The sequence below is a fragment of the Podarcis muralis genome, chromosome 2, assembly GCF_964188315.1.
Source record: "Podarcis muralis chromosome 2, rPodMur119.hap1.1, whole genome shotgun sequence".
NCBI lineage: Eukaryota > Metazoa > Chordata > Lepidosauria > Squamata > Lacertidae > Podarcis > Podarcis muralis.
Genome location: NC_135656.1, coordinates 41,599,747 through 41,617,781, shown reverse-complemented (window position 1 = coordinate 41,617,781; position 18,035 = coordinate 41,599,747). Strand labels below are relative to the sequence as shown.

The following is an 18,035-nucleotide window of genomic DNA, read 5'->3' as shown; positions in this document are numbered from 1 at the left end:
AAACATTCCAACAGGGCTCAATAAATGGCCTGGTTCCTGCCCCCCTATTATCCAGGTACAGCAAAATCCAGGAGATTGTCAAATACCCAAAGCAGACCACAGTATATCACTGGTGGGCTGTGTTCAGCTGTAGTACATCACAAAACGTGCAGGCCTGGTATAGATACTCAGTTTGTCATTCCAGAAACTCAACCCAACTTTGGTTTGCTTAAAATATGGTAAGTGAGAACAAAGCTACTATCAGAACCATGGTTTCAGATCCTGGCTTGTTCTTCTATCAAACCTAAAAGTTGTTGAGCCCTCTCGCTCTCTCGCTCTCTTACAAAAATGCCCCCAAAACATGATTTTTCAATTGACTTGCCTAAGATCCAGGACAGAGCGCCGCCCCCCGGATGTCAATTCCACCTTTGAAATCATGGTCGCATCACAGGGAACTATGATTTGCTTAAAAGCAAAAGAAGCAGCTTTCTCTCTCCTCCTGTAGCATGTGAGAGGGGAGGTGGGTCTATGAGCCTGAGGGCAGGCTTGTTCACATAGTGGGAAACATTGCAGTTATGTCAGAACTGCGCCTGATAATTAGAAAGAAGGTGGCTTTGCTTGTAGACTGAGAAAAATGGATTATACATCTGCACAGACAACTGCCATGTGAATTAACTGCTTAGAGTGTGCCTATTTTTCCTTGATACATGAATGGTGAGCATCTGGCAAAAGCAGGGTAAGCTCCCTTAAGTGGATGTTATTTTGTACTGCGCATTCTCAGTGGAATGAAAGCAGTGCAAGCAAACTTAACAAAGCAATGGAACAGTGTGTGAAGCATTTGTGAGGAAGATCCTGGTACGGGGAGCTCCTGCATCATGAGTAGGCCTATGGTCGGAGAGCTCTTGTTGATTATGCTGAAACAAGAGCACATTCCCATCCCATAGTTTGGAGAATATGCTTTGCCACTATTTTATAAACTGAAATGTGAGGCTGAGATGACTCATCCAGCTGAGTGCCATACCAGAAAAATAAATCACCAAAGCCTAGGAACCTTCGGAATGTCAAAAACCTCAATTCACCTATTTGGTATTCAATGGTATAGCATATCATGTACCTATGCTTCCACCCCCAAACAATCTCCCAGTGAATTGATACTTAGCACTTGCAGCACAACCACACCACAAAGGATAGCTCGGAGTGGGGGGGGGGGGGAGGGCACATGTATCCTAGTGCAAAGAAAAACCAACACAAGATCACAAACAGCTCCAATTAACACAGTACTAAACACAATACACTGATGCGAAGTAAAGTCACCAGTGATAAAGCCATAACATGAAGATGCAATTTTTCAGAGGGAGTTATATCAGGGAATTGCAATGATAGTAGCTTATTTCATGAAGCTGCAATTAAGCTGGGTTAGATAGAACCATCTCTGTTTACAGGTAAACTTACTGAGATATTACAGCTGGTACAACAGCTTTGGTCCAAATGTGTGTGTGTGTGTGTGTGTGTGTGTGTATACACATGACAAGAGACGTGCCTGCAATTACAACATCCAAAGCAGTGATGGGTCAGATAAGCGAGAAACAGGTATACATAGTTATGGCTCTTGCATGCAAATAGCAGTATTCATTAATGGGTTAAGAAGACATGCATTCCTCAAGCCCACCAGTGCATCTTCACTTGCAAAAGGTTTTTTTTTAAAAAAAAATACACACATTTAAGTATTGCTGAGTACATAAGAAATGCCATGGCTGAATCAGGCCAAAGACACAGCTAGTCCACTTGTAAACATTCAAAATAATTAACCTAAATCAAAAAAGGCCAAACCAAGTGGACACAGGATGAAAAGCTGCCACACACTAAGGCACAACTATGCAAAGAGCTTTGCCAAATCTCAAACAGCTCAAATAGCGAAGGCACAGCTTTTGGCTACAATCTGAAAGACACTTATTTGGAAGATAAGTCCCATTCATTTCAGTAGAGCCTACTTCAGAGTAAACACATTTAGGATTGGGGAGTGTATTAAAATAAGTAAATAAACCCAGCTCCTTTTATTTAAGCATTCACGCACAATATTTTTTCCAAGCCGCCTTCACTGGCCAGGAAAACCTGAAAGTTGCTTTTCTAAAATAATAAGGTTTGAAAATAAAGAATAGTTGTAATTGATTACATTACTGCAGAAGATTCAGCATTCTGTAGGGGGAAATCAATTCTAGAAAGGCTCCTAATTAAACAGTGAGAGTTGGCAAAACTGGATAAAGCTAGATAGCAGAAGCTCATTCACCACTTTCCTGCCTTGCACATGGCCGCTATCACTTATCAATTTTATGCTCCATTTTCTCCCCTCTGCCTTCCTGCCCTGTCAAACCAGGCCTGCATATCTAAGCAAAAATCCCCCGTAACTTCCTCTGGAGTAGTGGAAATGACAATAATACGTAGCCAGTCAGGGAAAAAAATTGGTAAAGCCTGGGACAAAGGAAGAGATGCTTCTGGGAATCTCTCTATAGGTCCCAGTGGCTATTACCTTCAACTCAGTGCTTTGTGCTTTCCATTCCTGTCTGACCTGTCTCCCATCCCATGAAATCCTTGAAAGGGCAGACTCACAGGAAGTTTACATAAGTCCCTTTTCTGAAGGTTAGTTCCTGGTTCATATGTGGTGTTCGCTTTCCTCTCAATTTTGTGCCGTGCGTCTACATACCACCCTGTCCAACAGGAGAGCATGATCCTATGGGCTCTGCCTCCACCTCAGTAAACTTTATTTGAATACACAAAACACAGACAATACACACATATATTGGTTCTTCTGTGACAGTTCCACAGAACTCATACTGCTTTTGGATGACACTTGTAGAGAAAGGTTTTCTTCCATTGAGTTAAACAGCAAGAAATGTCAGGAAAATAAAGGTGTGGGGTTTTTTTCTTTTTCTTTTTAACAACTTGTGAATGGTGAGCATCAATGGGAACAACAACAGCGACAAGGATGGATATATATGAAACAGCATGTTTCCACATACAGTACATTGTTTCTGTAGAAATAATATATCCATATACATCTATAATATAAACGTACAACAATCTCACAGTGAATCAGCAGGAAACAATGTTGGGTTATCAAGGTGGCTTGTGCCTGCCCAGCAGTACAGACCACCATCAATGCACTAATGTGCCACAGAGTGAGGTGGACCCTGGAAGAGACTTGGTGGTCAGTGAGCCTAGAAGCTGTGTCTTAGAACCAGGGAGTGGCCCAGCACAGAATAGGCTGCCCCTCTCTCCCCTCAAGTCTTTCGAGGTGGCTAACTCACTCTTCAACAATCTGAAGGCAACAGAATGTGCACAGGAAAGTTAAAAATAAGAATTCACACTATATTGAAAGGAAAACCCACCCAAAGAGGCAACAGAGTGATTAAAAGACAAGTCATTAAGGTCCCAGTAACAACAAGTTCCTGAATGTTAGCTGTGAGCATCAGCATGATGCTAGATGGTACGTATGGCATGTATAATTTGCTATTGACATAACCACATCAGCACACTCAGGATTGTACTGCATACACATATAATGTTACACAGAACATACATATTGCAGAATATGGATACTGACATGTTTTCTTATTTGTATAGCATATTATATATGTGTGTATGTTATATATCTATCTATCTTTATATCTCTCACAGATTAGGTAGACACACAAAAATATATGACCCTTAAGGAAATCACTTTATAAAATACTTATAATATTGGGGGAAATATATCTGAATACAGTGCACTCCTATTATACTGAATATGCTGATGCACATTCAATAGATGTAGTGAATAATATGAGCAGCAACCTTATAGCACAATCTACAAGGAGCATCTCATGCAGAAATCCCACTGAAAGTGTAGGGGACAAGAAGTAGAGGAGAACAAAGGCCATGTAGTCCAGTGATCTGCTTTGTGATTGATCCATGAATCCTGACTGGACCATGAATCCATGGGCACTCTAAAGACCAGTTTGTGCAGTCCGGGTTGCACAAGCAAAGAGCAAGTGAACCACAGAAGGCACTGCCAAAGTAAACATCTCTAAAGGACAGGTGCACGGGAGCCCAGTGGTGTGTTCAAGAGGACAGCAAAGCAGAGCAAGGCAAAACAAAACAAAGCTCCCAAGGCTGCTAGACAACCTGACCAGGGGAGCCCCTAGTCCAACATCAAAACACTTCCCATTGAGCTGTATAAAAGGAATAAGGACACCCCCGTCCCCATCCACCCAACTTTAGCTAGATGGCCTTGGAAGAATTGCAAGATAACTTTCGGCTAGTATAAGAATGCATATGCTTGAGTAATATAGCCGTGGGAGCTGCAAAACCTTTTCCCTATTATGAAATTTCAGTGGGGTTTGTGCATGAGACATTTCTGTTAGATTTGCTCATAATTATTGCATCTGTACCAAACCATTAGCTTAACCAAACCATTAGCTCTAAACATTTTTTCCCCATGTGGTACACATGTACAGTATAAGTGGAGCATACTCTGCTTCTACGGCATCATCCCAGTTTTGGAATGGTGCCACTTTTCTATTCCATGGCTATGGTGGCATTACACTCCCTTCTGTTTTCTTGGGAAATGGTGGCAAGGAAGGCATTTTGCATCCATTTACACAGGAAAGCGCAGAGCAATTTATCCTGTCGGACTGCAAACAGCAATTGGCTCATGTCTGTCTGCCAGTCTATACCTCTCCCAGGCCCAAAATGCCACCTGTCCCTCTACAGGTGGCACATTTTTTGAACTTGTAACTCCATGTTCCAGCATAAACCAATGATCCACACTCTTCCTGGAATCATACACAAACCAACTTCCAAGTGAGAGACTGACTCAACCCCATCTTTTCTATTTAGCAAAAAATGGTTTCCACTGTACCCTTGCTGTGTCCTCTTCCTAACGTGACAAACCCAGAGGAGATGAAATTATGGAAATCTGGACCTCCGCTTCGATAAATATCCTTTCCATAGTGACCTGTCAAGGAAAGATGAGAAACAGAATTTCACGTTACTATCCATTTCTTTTTATTTGTTAATTTTTATTCCACTTAATGCACAGATAACTTCTAAACAGCATTGTTAAAACATATTATAACAGAGAATGCACAGTTAAAATACACAATAAAACAATCCCATTAAAACATAAACATCCATGATTAAAAATATACAGTAAAACTGTCCTATTAAATCCATAGCAATTAAAACAGGGCAACTGGGTCAAGTGATTGAGGGAATGCCTGTGTAAACCGGTATGTCTTCAAAATCCAGTTAAACTGGACCTCTTGCATTTCACCAGTGAGTGCACCACAACACTGGTGCTACTAGTAAAAAACCCACAAGTTCACAATCATCAGACTGTGGTATGGCTAACCTGGTTTCAGCCTTAATCTGGTCCAGAGTTGTTTAGGGCTTTATATGTAAGTAACAAGACCTTAAAACTGGCTTTATGCCACAGCAGATCCCTTAGCACTGGCAAAACACTATGTAGGTTGTAGAATCCTGCACCAGCTGCAGCCTCTAGAGACTAGCGACAAAAGAAGTGCCAAATAGATAACAGAATTGTAGAGTTGGAAGGGACCCTGAGGTCTAGTCCAACCCCCTAGTCCAACCCCCTGCAATGCAGGAATATGCAGCTGCCCCATACAGGGATTGAACCTCCAACCTTGGCGTCATCAGCAACACGCTCTAACCAATTGAGCTATCCATGCTGCAATAATAGTATGCATTGCAGAGTCCAAATGTGAGCTTGAAAGTGAATGAGTCACAATGGCCAAGCTATCTTTGTCCAGGTAATGCACCAGCCAAAGCTGGTGATAAGTGCTCTTTGCCATGGAGCCCACCCTGTTCCAAGAGCACTCTCAAACTATGTACCTGTTCCTTCAAAGGGACAAGTTCCCAATTCTCAGAGCTGGGAAGCACTCACTCATAACTTCTCTGTCTTAGCAGGATTCAGCTTCAGTCCTCTACTGCTTTGAGGCACTGGTTCACTCTCCTGGCTCAGATGTGTTCTAGAAACATAGCAATGGTTCCCTCCCTGGGTTGGGAGTAGGGCAAAATGGTGATGAGGCTGGGGGAGCTCCAGGTTAAGGCTGGGGGAGCTCCAACTCCCATCAGGCAGCATGGCCAATGGTTCTAAGTTCAAAACATATTCTAGTTGGGTGAAGGCTGTGTTCGATTGATGCTGCATTGTGGGCAACACTCATGTTGAATCTTGACACCAGAAGAGTCACATCTTTTGTGGTTTGTTGACTGAGCTGAAATGCTCCCTTTAAGAAACACCATCTTCCCTTTCCTGGGCACTTCCTCTATTGTGTTCCTTGAAGCAGATATGGCATATAGATCCTAGAACCCCAGTAAATAAGTTTTAACAGAGTGCCCCTACTCAGAAGAAGGTGGGGTGGAGGCCCATAACTACAGTCATGATTATGCCCATGCTTTTATTTTACTCTTTGGCTATAAATGATGGGAGAAGTAGACCATTGGAAGAACAGATTTGGCTCAGGGATCACCGCATCCCAGCTACTGTTCTGGATGCCACACTCCAGATGGGAGCAGTGTGGATACCCGAACAAGTGAGCCATAATCTATCAGCAAGCCTACCCAGGCATATAATTTCATTACCTATATTTGTTTAAAATGTTTTAATGATTTTATCTGCATTTTAATAATAATTATTTTATGTATATTTGTTATCTGAATTTCAGCTGCATATTGTTTACAATTCCATTATGCACACCACTTAGAGAGCTTTTTGATTAACAGGTTTATGAACCTTTCTAAATTACTAATTGACTAAATGAAATAATGGGAGTGGGAATAAATGACAAGTACTACAGTGAGCTTGTATTTCGAGAAAATACTGTGGCTTCTGTTTTGTTGCTCCCCTCCCCAACCCCTGCAACCGCAGCCACCCCCAAACAACCAGGTAGATTGGAGGTCAAACAGAAGAACTGAGCAAAGATATACAGTACCGGAAATAAATCAGTTGGTTCCCCAAATCCCTTTGCCCACCTGCGAGTCCTGGGAAAGTGTCATTGTGAAACATCATTTGTAACATGCATTCTAGCCGAAATCATATTCCTTTAGAAGCGTCATATGAGGATATGCTCCAATAATTATATATATCCCTCTCTATCTAACCCTCAATTACCATTCTTTTCATTGTAAAGCTTTGGTACATGAGCACTTACTTTGAAGGGCTGGGAGGGGCACCAAAGGGCCAAATGTAGCAGGTATTATATAGGGGTTTTTAAAAAAATAAAAATCGCTTCTGCTGCTCTCTGCCTCTGGCCATGTTGTGAGAGACAAAGGGATCCAATGGGTAGAAGCAGAGGAAGCAATCATATGAAAAAATGAAAATCCAGACATGGGCAAGGCTTCCATTGCATTTCATTTTAAATTAAAGCTCTTCCCACATGCTTTATAGTCCAATGCCATCTCCCATTCTCTTTGCATGGATGTTATTTGTAACCTGTTGTGACTTTCCATGGATCTTTTAGAAGGATACACCATTCTTTCTCTTCCCACCTCTCACACATTCTCATTTGCACATGCACATCCATGTATGTTAGTTCATGCACACTCCGATGGGGAGGTTGAGGTGGTGATATTCCGCTATCGTCTATGGACAAGTGGCCACTGGTTCAGCATGTGGATTCTTAGAATGTGAATATTTAGACTTTAAAAAAAAATAAAAATAATTCACCTCCTTAAGGAAACATCCAGCTTTAACTATGGAGCATGCAAGACTGCCCTGCAATGAAAGTTATAGGTTACTGTTTTTAAATGGACTAGCACGTTCTTCTTCCAACTTAGAGTAGCTGTCCAGCTCTTTTAATGTGTCTGTAGAGAATAAAGTAGGGACCCGGGTGGCGCTGTGGGTTAAAGCCTCAGCGCCTAGGGCTTGCCGATCGAAAGGTCGGCGGTTCGAATCCCCGCGGCGGGGTGCGCTCCCGCTGCTCGGTCCCAGCGCCTGCCAACCTAGCAGTTCGAAAGCACCCCCGGGTGCAAGTAGATAAATAGGGACCGCTTACTAGCGGGAAGGTAAACGGCGTTTCCGTGTGCTGCTCTGGCTCGCCAGAACAGCGATGTCACGCTGGCCACGTGACCCGGAAGTGTCTCCGGACAGCGCTGGCCCCCGGCCTCTTGAGTGAGATGGGTGCACAACCCTAGAGTCTGTCAAGACTAGCCCGTACGGGCAGGGGTACCTTTACCTTTACCTTTAGAGAATAAAGTGGTTTTCTACAGTGCTATTTGACTGAGGTTGCATCTCCTGGGTCTATCCTGTTACTCACAACTGGGCTGGCTCCAATTGCTATGGTTGTATCTCCTGAGATCAATTCTGTTCTCTCTGCCTTTCATTTCAAAAGGCAAAAACAAAAAACAAATAAGGAGGTTCTGGAAGACAGCTGTGCCACACTGGGAAAAGAAGAGGTTACCACACAGATCTTTCTGCTATCCTTCAAGAGACGGAATTAAATCGCAGAGGAAAATGACTCCCTCCCCATCTGAGGCCAGACAAACCCTCAAATGGATGTATATTTTGCTCACCACACAACAAAAGTCAAGCTCTTCAGGGCATTCAGCTGAAAAGGGAAGCACTCCACGGCAAACACACCCTAAGTAAATTGCAAGAGGAACAACCATGGTTGCAAATGTCATTTATATTCCCAGCTCAAGAATAATGGGATTATTAGAGCTGAACTAAGCTCTTGTTATCCACCTTTCAGAAATGTTATTCCTAAACACAGGTTATAAAACAGTGAACTCTCTTTGGGTACTAACATTCCAAGACAGATCTCTGCTATTGCAGGGCTGTATGTGCCTATGAAGGACTTGAATTTGAGTTTACCACAAAATGTCACCTTAGGGGAAAGAAAGAGATTTCCTGTGCTTTCAGCTGCCTGCTCCCCACCCCCCGGCCCCATCCATTGTTTGGATAATTTCAGTGACTTGAGAGACAAACAGCACAAACAAGCAGTCCTAAGAAGGTGTGGGTTCTCTGCATGCCCCAGAAAGGGAAGGAGCATCTATTTATACTGTCAATCAAGCGTAGCCACCTTAGAGATTGTAGAGAGACAGCTGCAGCTCACAGCCGATGGTAAATGAATCCCTCAGGGCTAAGGAAGGGCATTTCAAGTGCAGAGGGGCTCAGAGGCAAAACTGTTATCACGGCTGACTACCAAGGATGACCTCAGCTTGAGGAAAATGATCTGCCTAGAGAGGGCTGGATGCTGCAACATCCTTTCCTGCAGGGACTTTATTTCCCCGTCAGCTTTAACATCTTTTTCTGCTTCGCCTCTGCTACACATGGGGAGTGTGAATTAGCACAGATTGCCTGGATAAGAAATGGTACGTGAGGCAGAGGATCCAGAAAGCACTGCTCCATTGAAGAACAAATTGCAGGCAATTATATAAATACACTGGAACAGGATAGACACATGGCATTATGTGTTCAAGGCTCTCCCTTGGGCTGAGAAGCCTCTGCCCCAGTGCAAGATTTGCTGTGGCTTCTCCATTCACCTGAATAATAGGAAGCCATAAAGAATAACAATTTGGTGGCTCTTCAGATGTAACTGGGCAAAAAGGTAGAACTTTATCACATATAGTAACTTCTTCAGAAACTCAACCTAAGGGTGAGGGTGGGGGTAGGGTTGTCAAACACCTTAGGTTCTATTAAGTTACCAGTATTCAAAGTCTGAAAGGCTGGAAGCTTCAAGATTTTGCTACCCTGCATCTCAAACCCACTGTGTTCTTTCTGGCTCCACTGTACACCAACCAACTTTTATTCTGACTCCATCCTACTGGATTTGTCACTGATTCAGCTTGGTCTATGCTGGCTCTGCCTCCTCCGGTCTCACCTTTAGAAATGGGATGACAACAGAACTCAGGGTGACTATAGTCTGCAGTCTACAGTATTACTTCTGAATTCTTCAGCAAGGCTAACCAAATCCTGTACAGTGGTACCTCGGGTTAAGAACTTAATTCGTTCTGGAGGTCCGTTCTTAACCTGGAACTGTTCTTAACTTGAAGCACCACTTTAGCTAATGGGGCCTCCTGCTGTCACTGCGCCGCTGCTGCATGATTTCTGTTCTCATCCTGAAGCAAAGTTCTTAACCCGAGGTACTATTTCTGGGTTAGCGGAGTCTGTAACCTGAAGCGTCTGTAACCTGAGGTACCACTGTACTCAGATTATTCAAAGATGCATAAGATATTTGATATAATGGAGCACTTCACAGAATTCAGAATCATTTCCCCAAAAGAGAGAGAGAGAGAGAGAGAGAGAGAGAGAGAGAGAGAGAGTGTCTGTAAAAGACAAAGATGCTAGAATTATAAGAATAGAAGGGGAAAGGGTCTATAGGCAAGAAAAAGAAATTATGTAGGTCACAGATGTTCCACCTAAAAGTCCTTTTAGGTTTTGACCCTTCAGCAAGCCTTTTCTTTCCCTTCATCCTGCAACCATGAGGGTTAAAAACAACAACACCCTGTTTATTAAAACAACAAAACCAGAACAAAATATGAGATTTTGAAAATATATTGCAGACATGCATAATGCACGAGCCCTGTTCAACATCCACTATCACTTTGCATTTTTGTGATATAACCATTACTAGAGAACACTGACAGCTATAGGAGATGCCTACTGAGCTTGCAGCTGCAGAAATAGGAATACATTCTCTTAATACAGTGGTACCTCTGGTTACGAACACTTCTGGTTATGAACACTTCAAGTTACAAGCTCTGCTACCCCGGACGTAGCTGCTCCTGGTTGCAAACTTTGCCCCAGGATGCACGCTGCAGGAGCACGTGCAGTGGGAGGCCCCATCAGTGAAAGCGCACCTCAGGATAAGAACAGTTTCAGCTTAAGAACGGACCTCCAGAATGAATTAAGTTCGTAACCAGAGGTACCGCTGTAGTGTGGTCTGTGTTTATGTAATTGGAACCATGCATTACATATTTTCCATATTCCACACATGGTCATGCACACATGTTTCCCACTCACCATTTTTCTCTGCTTCGCTACCTGCTTGTTTCACATATACCCATCCACTTCTGTTCTTCCCTACCTCGACTTGCTCACCATTTCATAGTCAACCTTTTCATACCTACTGCCCACTAATGCATCTTTCTTGATGGTAAAATTTCCTTACTGCCCACCAGTGCTTGATGGAAGCTTGTGCCGTAGAACCCCCTACTGCCCACCTAGAATCCTGAAACGCCCACTAGTGGGCAGTAGGGACCAGGTTGACCACCCCTGATCTAGTTAAGGTGACAGGCATGATCAAGAGCACCCCAGTAGGCTGCTCAGAGGGGACACTATGGGGCTGCGGATGGGAGAGTCAATTACTCAAGGCTACATTAGAAGTCAGTAGCAGAGCAGGGATGGATTTTTCTCTTTCTCTTTTCTTTTTTCTTTGCTATTCTGTATTCATTCATCCTGGGCATGATTTTCATTAGAAACCCTCTGCCACGTGGCATCTATATTTTGAAAATGTAGATGATAAGGCACAGGGAACACATACATAATTGAATCAGGGCGCCACCAGGGTATGAGGTCACCAAAACAGTGGCAGACTTTGGGCTCTCAAGTTTCAGCAGCGCCCTGTATGCCTCTAAAATTCGGCAAGCCCCCTTGCACTCTGTTCTATGGCATTTTTGTGGCGCCCAGTGTGGCTGCACCTGTCGTGCTGCCCTGAAACCGTCTCTGCCAGTAAAAAGCAACTGTCTTGGGATGTGTACACACCATTACATTTCAAGCCCTCCCCCAAGGAACTATAGTTTGTTAAGAGTGTTGGAAATGGTAGCTATTGTGAGGGGTAAACTACCATTCCTAGGTGTGTGTGTGTGTGTGTGTGTGTGTGTGTGTGTGTGTACATGTAAAATGTGCTTTAAATGTATGGTGTGTGCACAGCCTAAGTGGCGTACTGCAGGTCAGATACTGACAACATCATGGCTTGTCTTCCTATATACATAAAATGTAAGTCTGTTGTCGTGCTGCAGTTTGGGTGACCGCCTATAGGTGACCATGCCAACTCCAGCGTGAGGAACTGCTGGCAGGCAGGCAAGCAAGCAAGCAAGCTGTGTAGGTGGCAGGCGGCCCAGCTGAGCTATTTTATGGATGAGGGAAGAACTGTGAAGCACCTCCCCACCTCTGTTAAATGCACCTGTAGTGGCTGGCCATTAAACATGCCAGCAGTAAAGCTGTGGTGATCAGCAAGCTATCTAGGTATTCTCTTCTGAATGAGATTGAATGCGAAAGATAGATAATCATGACCATGACTGCAATAATAATACTTAGGATTTACGCAGTGCTTAATAGTTTACCATCCTATATGTATATTACTAATACCTGATGGTTCCATGTATGGCCTCATGCTGTGACAACAACAGGTTTCACACCTCTTCTCAGAGGCATAGAGAGTTTTCATACATATGTATACAGCATTATTAGAAGAAGGACAGAACCCACTCTTTTCTACATTTTGCCCTCCAATGTTAGGTGGCAGTCCAGGCTGCCATGTGATCCTTTACACAAAGCAGCTCATATCTCCCAGATTCTCAGACATTCAGATTTATAAAGTAATCCTTCAGTGCAAAAACTGAATAGAAATATAATAATAAAAAAATTAGCCTAGTGCAGGAATAGAGAGAGCGTCTGGGATAGCTCAGTCAGCAGAGCATGAAAGTCTTAATCCCAGGGTTGTGGGTTCCAGCCCCACATTGGGCAAAATATTCCTGCATTGCAGGGGGTGAACTAGATGCCCCTTCTGGTCCCTTCCAACTCTATAATTCTATTACAGTGGTACCTCGGGTTAAGAACTTAATTTGTTCTGGAGGTCCGTTCTTAACCGGAAACTGTTCTTAACCCTGAAGCACCACTTTAGCTAATGGGGGCCTCCTGCTGCCACCACTGCACAATTTCTGTTCTCATCCTGAAGCAAAGTTCTTAACCTGAGGTACTGTTTCTGGGTTAGTGGAGTCTATAACCTGAAGCGTATGTAACATGAAGCGTATGTAACCCGAGGTACCACTGTATTCTGCTTGTACAGCAAACTCACATGATACTGCTTTCCCCTATCCAGAGCCATCAGAACAGCACTCCTCCCAGTGGCTGGCAGCTGCCATTTAAAAAATAAATAAAAACTCCACAGTTTCCTAGAGTGAGGGCAGAAAGCATTGCCTCAGCTGGTTTCAGAATAAAACTTCCTGGTAACTCCATGGAGTGTCGTAATGATTACGTTCAGCAGCCTTCTGCCTGTTTTCCTCCTCATCACTGAAAAGACTCTCCTCAAAACTGGGAGCAGGATTTGGCTCAGCCTACATAGATTAATTGTTCATTCAGGAACTGTGATGTCAGTTATCACCCACGACCAACAGAGTGAACAATGGTTGACAGAAACATATTTTTAAAGCATTGACATTTCCTACACAAGCTTGTTTGAATGTTATGTTCTTCGTCAGAGGCACTCCTTTGGGCTTCTCATAGAAACAAAGAATTGGAGAGCCGGAAGGGAACCCAAGGGTCATCTATCTCAACCCCTACAATGCAGGAGTCTCAGCTGGATCCTATATGACAGATGGCCATCCAAACTCTGCTTTAAAAAATCTCCAAGGGAGGAGAGTCCACCACCTCTTGTGGGAGAGCTGTCAGACAGCTCTTACTGTCAGAAAGTTCTTCCTGATGTTTAGTCAGAATCTCCTTTCTTCTAACTTGAAGCCATTGGTTCGTGTCCTAGCCTCCAGAGCAGGAGAAAACAAGGTTGCTCCATCTTCCATGTGACAGCCCTTGAGATATTTCAAGATGGCTTTCCTATCTCCTCTCAGTCTCCGCTTTACCAGGCTAAACATACCCAATTCCCTCAACCGTTGCTCATAAGGCTTGGTTTCCAGACCCTAGATCATCTTGGTCACCATCCTCTGCATTATATATTGAAATAATTTATTATTTACTGAATTTGTATACCGCCCTTCATCCAAAGACTACAGGGCAGTTTACAACATAAAAATTCAAAATGAAAGCATAAAATACATAATAAAGACAAACGAAAACAAACAAATACCCCCCCCCTTCCCATTTCAGCCAAAAGCCTGCTTTCTCACTTGGTGCCTAAAGATATGCAATGAAGGCACCAGGCAAGCCTCCCTGGAGAGAGCACCCCACAAATGGGGAGCCACCACAGAAAGGGCCACTTCTCGTGTTGCCGCCCTCCAGACCTCTCGTGGGGTAGGCATGTGAAGAAGGGCCTCAGATTATGATCACAGGATCTGGGGTGGTTCATATGGGGAGAGACGGTCCTTGAGCACCCCACGTTTGAAATTCCCCCCAATAGGAAAGCTCACATGATGCCAAGCCTCATATCCTTTCAGGGGCAGGTGAAAACTTCATCATCTGCTGAGGCATTCCAGAATGTCATCTAGTGGGGCTTGCTGTGAATTATATGTATTGATGTGGTTGGATTTCATTGCATAAAATGCTTTTTATTTTTAAATGCCATTTTAATCCTTTTTATTGTAACTTTTGTTTTAAAAGTTACCCTGGGTATTTGCTGGTTTTTTTGTTTCTGTTTTTAGCAAAGAAAGACTGGCTCACTAATATTGCAAATGAATAGATAATGGAGACAGAAATTACATGTAGTGGACGGAGTTGATCTGCTGTGCTCTTAAAATTTGAATCCCCTTCTGCAATTTTTAAGGCTTTTTCTTGGCGTATTCCTGCAGTTTCTAGAAGACATGGTGCCTGGGGCTTTTTAGATGTTCATGGGGGAGCTAGGAGGCTTATCTCCCATTCTTAAGCTTTTTACGCCAGCAGTCTCTGTGGCAAACATGGCCACAATAACAGTATCCCAATTAGCTCAACTGTCTTTGTCAGGTTTTGCTTCACCAAATATGTGCCAGCATGTCCAATTAAATTCTGCTAAGCCCCAAAATTGTTCTTAGTTGTTAATAACTTTCCTATCACTCCTATTGAAAGCTGCCTTATTATGAGCCAGGAGGAAATACCATGTCATTTTTTAAAATAAATAAATAAAATGCAACTAGAAGGCAGCCCATGCTGTACTAGTTCTGAGACAGGGGAGGGCTACTTCACAGGCGAGACTTTCCATTTACCCAAATGTTAACCGTGCCTCCAAAAATCAGTGACAGACAGGAAGCGGGACAACTAAAGAGATGCTCTTACTAGTATATGAATTGAAGTGCAAATGCAACATATGACCCCAGGTTTGGGCATAAATGTTGTGCCTGCTGTGGCTTTTAAGGATTAATTAGATAACATTTTCCTCATGCAAGATAGGCAAGTGAGCAAGCAAGTGTGGGCCGATGCAGGTTGATAAAATGAGTATCCTCCATGTCCAAAAGTCTCTCCAGACAATGCTTTGCATGCTAAGAAAACTTTGAAAAGTTTATGGAAGGGAAGTTTTCCATCTCCTCCTTTCTGCTCACAGTCACCTGCACATGGCCACACCCAAGAAGAGTCTCTCGGTAAGGTTTGGTGGCCATCCTGAATAATGTGGGATAGGCTGTGGGGGCTGCGAGAGGAGTGGAGAATCACCCCAATATTTCTCTCATCCTACACTGTTCGGGAGGCCCCCCTGACCCCTCCAGAGAGGCTCTTTAGGGGATGCAGGTTGTTACAGGAAGGAAAAGAAAGCTTTCCTTTTGTAAATCCTTAATTTAACCTAGTGGCAAATCCAACGTCAATATAGATAGATACATGGACAATTTTTACACAGTTGTAACATGCTTCTGCTGCAAGGACTTCTTGTTCCAAAGTAACAATACTTTAGAATATACTTCTCCATTTTGGAAATGGAGAAGATGTTATTTCCATCCTAGTTAGAGGGTTCAGTGCTCACTGTGACTCTTAATATTGTTCCCTGTGGTTGTACGAGTATCACAGACAGTTGTGGGATAGTTCCCATGACATCATGTTTCCAGAAAATCCTACTTTCCATTTATAACTATTCCATTGCAGTGTTGGGGGGACACATGTCTTTAATGTTTTTAACCCACCCTGGGCCTTAGGGCGAAGAGCAGGCTATCATCATCATCATCATCATCTCATAAATGATTGCCAGATTTTAAGCAATCCTTTAGTAATACTTCCTCATCAATTGTGTGGGAGTGGGCTATTACACTACTAGTGCTGAACTGGAGCAAGGTCAGATGTTGTACTAAAAATAAATCAGATTGCTGGAGGGTCCTAAGCTGAAATAATGTGAATATGGTTGTTACGCTTGTCCCAGGGAATAAGCAGGGCGGGAAGTAGGTAAGTAGGTTATCTATGTCTGTGCAAGGAAGTACTTTTCTCAGGCAGAAATTACTACAAAAAAAAATTCCTTCCAGTAGCACCTTAAAGACCAACTAAGTTAGTTCTTGGTATGAGCTTTCGTGTGCATGCACACTTCTTCAGATACACTGAAACAGAAGTTGCCAGGTCCTTCTATATAGTGAGAAGGTGGGGAGGGGTATTACTCAGAAGGGTGGTGGGAATGGGTGATTGGCAGATAGCTGTGATGAGCCTGTTGACGACTCTTAACGACTGCAATAGGTCTTACAGGAAAAAGCAAGGGGTGAGAAGGTGAAAAATGGCTTTGTCATGTATAATGAGATAAGAATCCAATGTCTTTGTTCAGACCAGGTCTCTCCATGGTTTTAAGTTTGGTAATAAGTTGCAATTCAGCAGCTTCTCTTTCCAGTCTATTTCTGAAATTCCTTTGTAGTAAAACAGCTACTTTGAGATCTTGTATAGAATGTCCTGGGAGATTGAAGTGTTCTCCTACTGGTTTCATACCAAGAACTAACTTAGTTGGTCTTTAAGGTGCTACTGGAAGGAATTTTTTTTTGTTTTGACTATGGCAGACCAACACGGCTACCTATCTGTAACAGAAATGACTACGTTAGTCCTCAACCTGGGTTCTGAAATGACAGTGAGAAGACATGGAACCTCCTCTTGGAATACACAAGCTTGCTTTGCCATAAGACCACGAATGGTTGGACCCTTCTCTATGCATACATTTTGAGGTGCTGCTGATTATATTGTGCTCTCTCTCTCAGGGCTTGTCACATCTCCACTTGTGCCTAGGATAACAGGGTCAAGTGTTTTTTCCTTGACCCATGCTTTCTAGATATAGGTCCGAGCGGTTTTTCTCTTGCCCTGCTCCTTTCCAAGGAAAAGCCCACTCTTTGGCAATAGATCAGAACAAATGGCAATTGCCATTTGCTCCAATTGAGCGCCAAAGAGCGGTTTTCTCCAGGGAAAAGCAGCAGCACAAGAGGAAGTGTGGATAAGACCTCAGATGGAGACAGGGCTACCCTGTCCAATGTCAGCTGGCAAGTGTTAGTGAGGTTTTACAGGGCTACTGCCCCTTTAATTTGAAGTTTCCTTCTTGCAGCCTGCCTCCTTTATTGCTTCCTGCTCAACAGGGTCTCAGTATTACTGAATTGTCCCTTAAATACTCCTTAATTACTTGTGGTGGTGGGGAGGTTAATTACAGAGCAAGTGCTTGTTAACTAAAAGGCACATAATTTCACAATTGCAATAAGAAATACTGATGGTTTTTGTGACAATATAGTATGGTACAGAGTACTGTCACCTCTTTTGCCCAAAGCAGCCATTTTATGCTGGCACCCATAGCACTTTTACCTCATTTTCTTACCCTGCAAAAGCACTGGTATATATGGTATCAGGAGCAATTGTTTTGGAAACCAGCAAGTACATATCCCGAAAGGAGCTACTAGTAAAGCTGGGGCAGAAGCCAGAGGGAGGATGCTTCTAATTCAAGGGTCAATTTTGGAAGACCTATGTAGAATGGCACTTGCTTCTAAGTAGACATACAGCAGGCTCATAGCCTTGGCAATTAGCATTGCCAGATGTGAACTAATCTTTTCCATTTTGCTTCTGAAAGCAGTTCCTCAGTATAGGAACTAGTGTGGGAGCAGCCATTGTCTGGGCTGGTCCTGTAATTATCCCTGCCACCTGTAAAAGCTGTGTGGGGACATGCTCCACGTGTGGCTTCAGATATAATGCTGAAGTGAGG

At 43.2% G+C, this 18,035-nt stretch overlaps 1 protein-coding gene across 6 annotated transcripts in view; it reads right to left on the bottom strand.

Annotated features, from left to right (window-relative positions):
- The window catches only part of SHISA6 (shisa family member 6), a 271,138-nt gene that overhangs the window by 204,414 nt on the left and 48,689 nt on the right, over positions 1-18,035 (bottom strand). For all 6 annotated transcript variants that reach the window (XM_077924331.1, XM_077924334.1, XM_077924332.1 and 3 more), the window contains exon 4: positions 4,877-4,972. In XM_077924331.1, the coding sequence (XP_077780457.1) occupies positions 4,877-4,972 (96 nt within the window). The remainder of the gene's footprint in view (positions 1-4,876; positions 4,973-18,035) is intronic.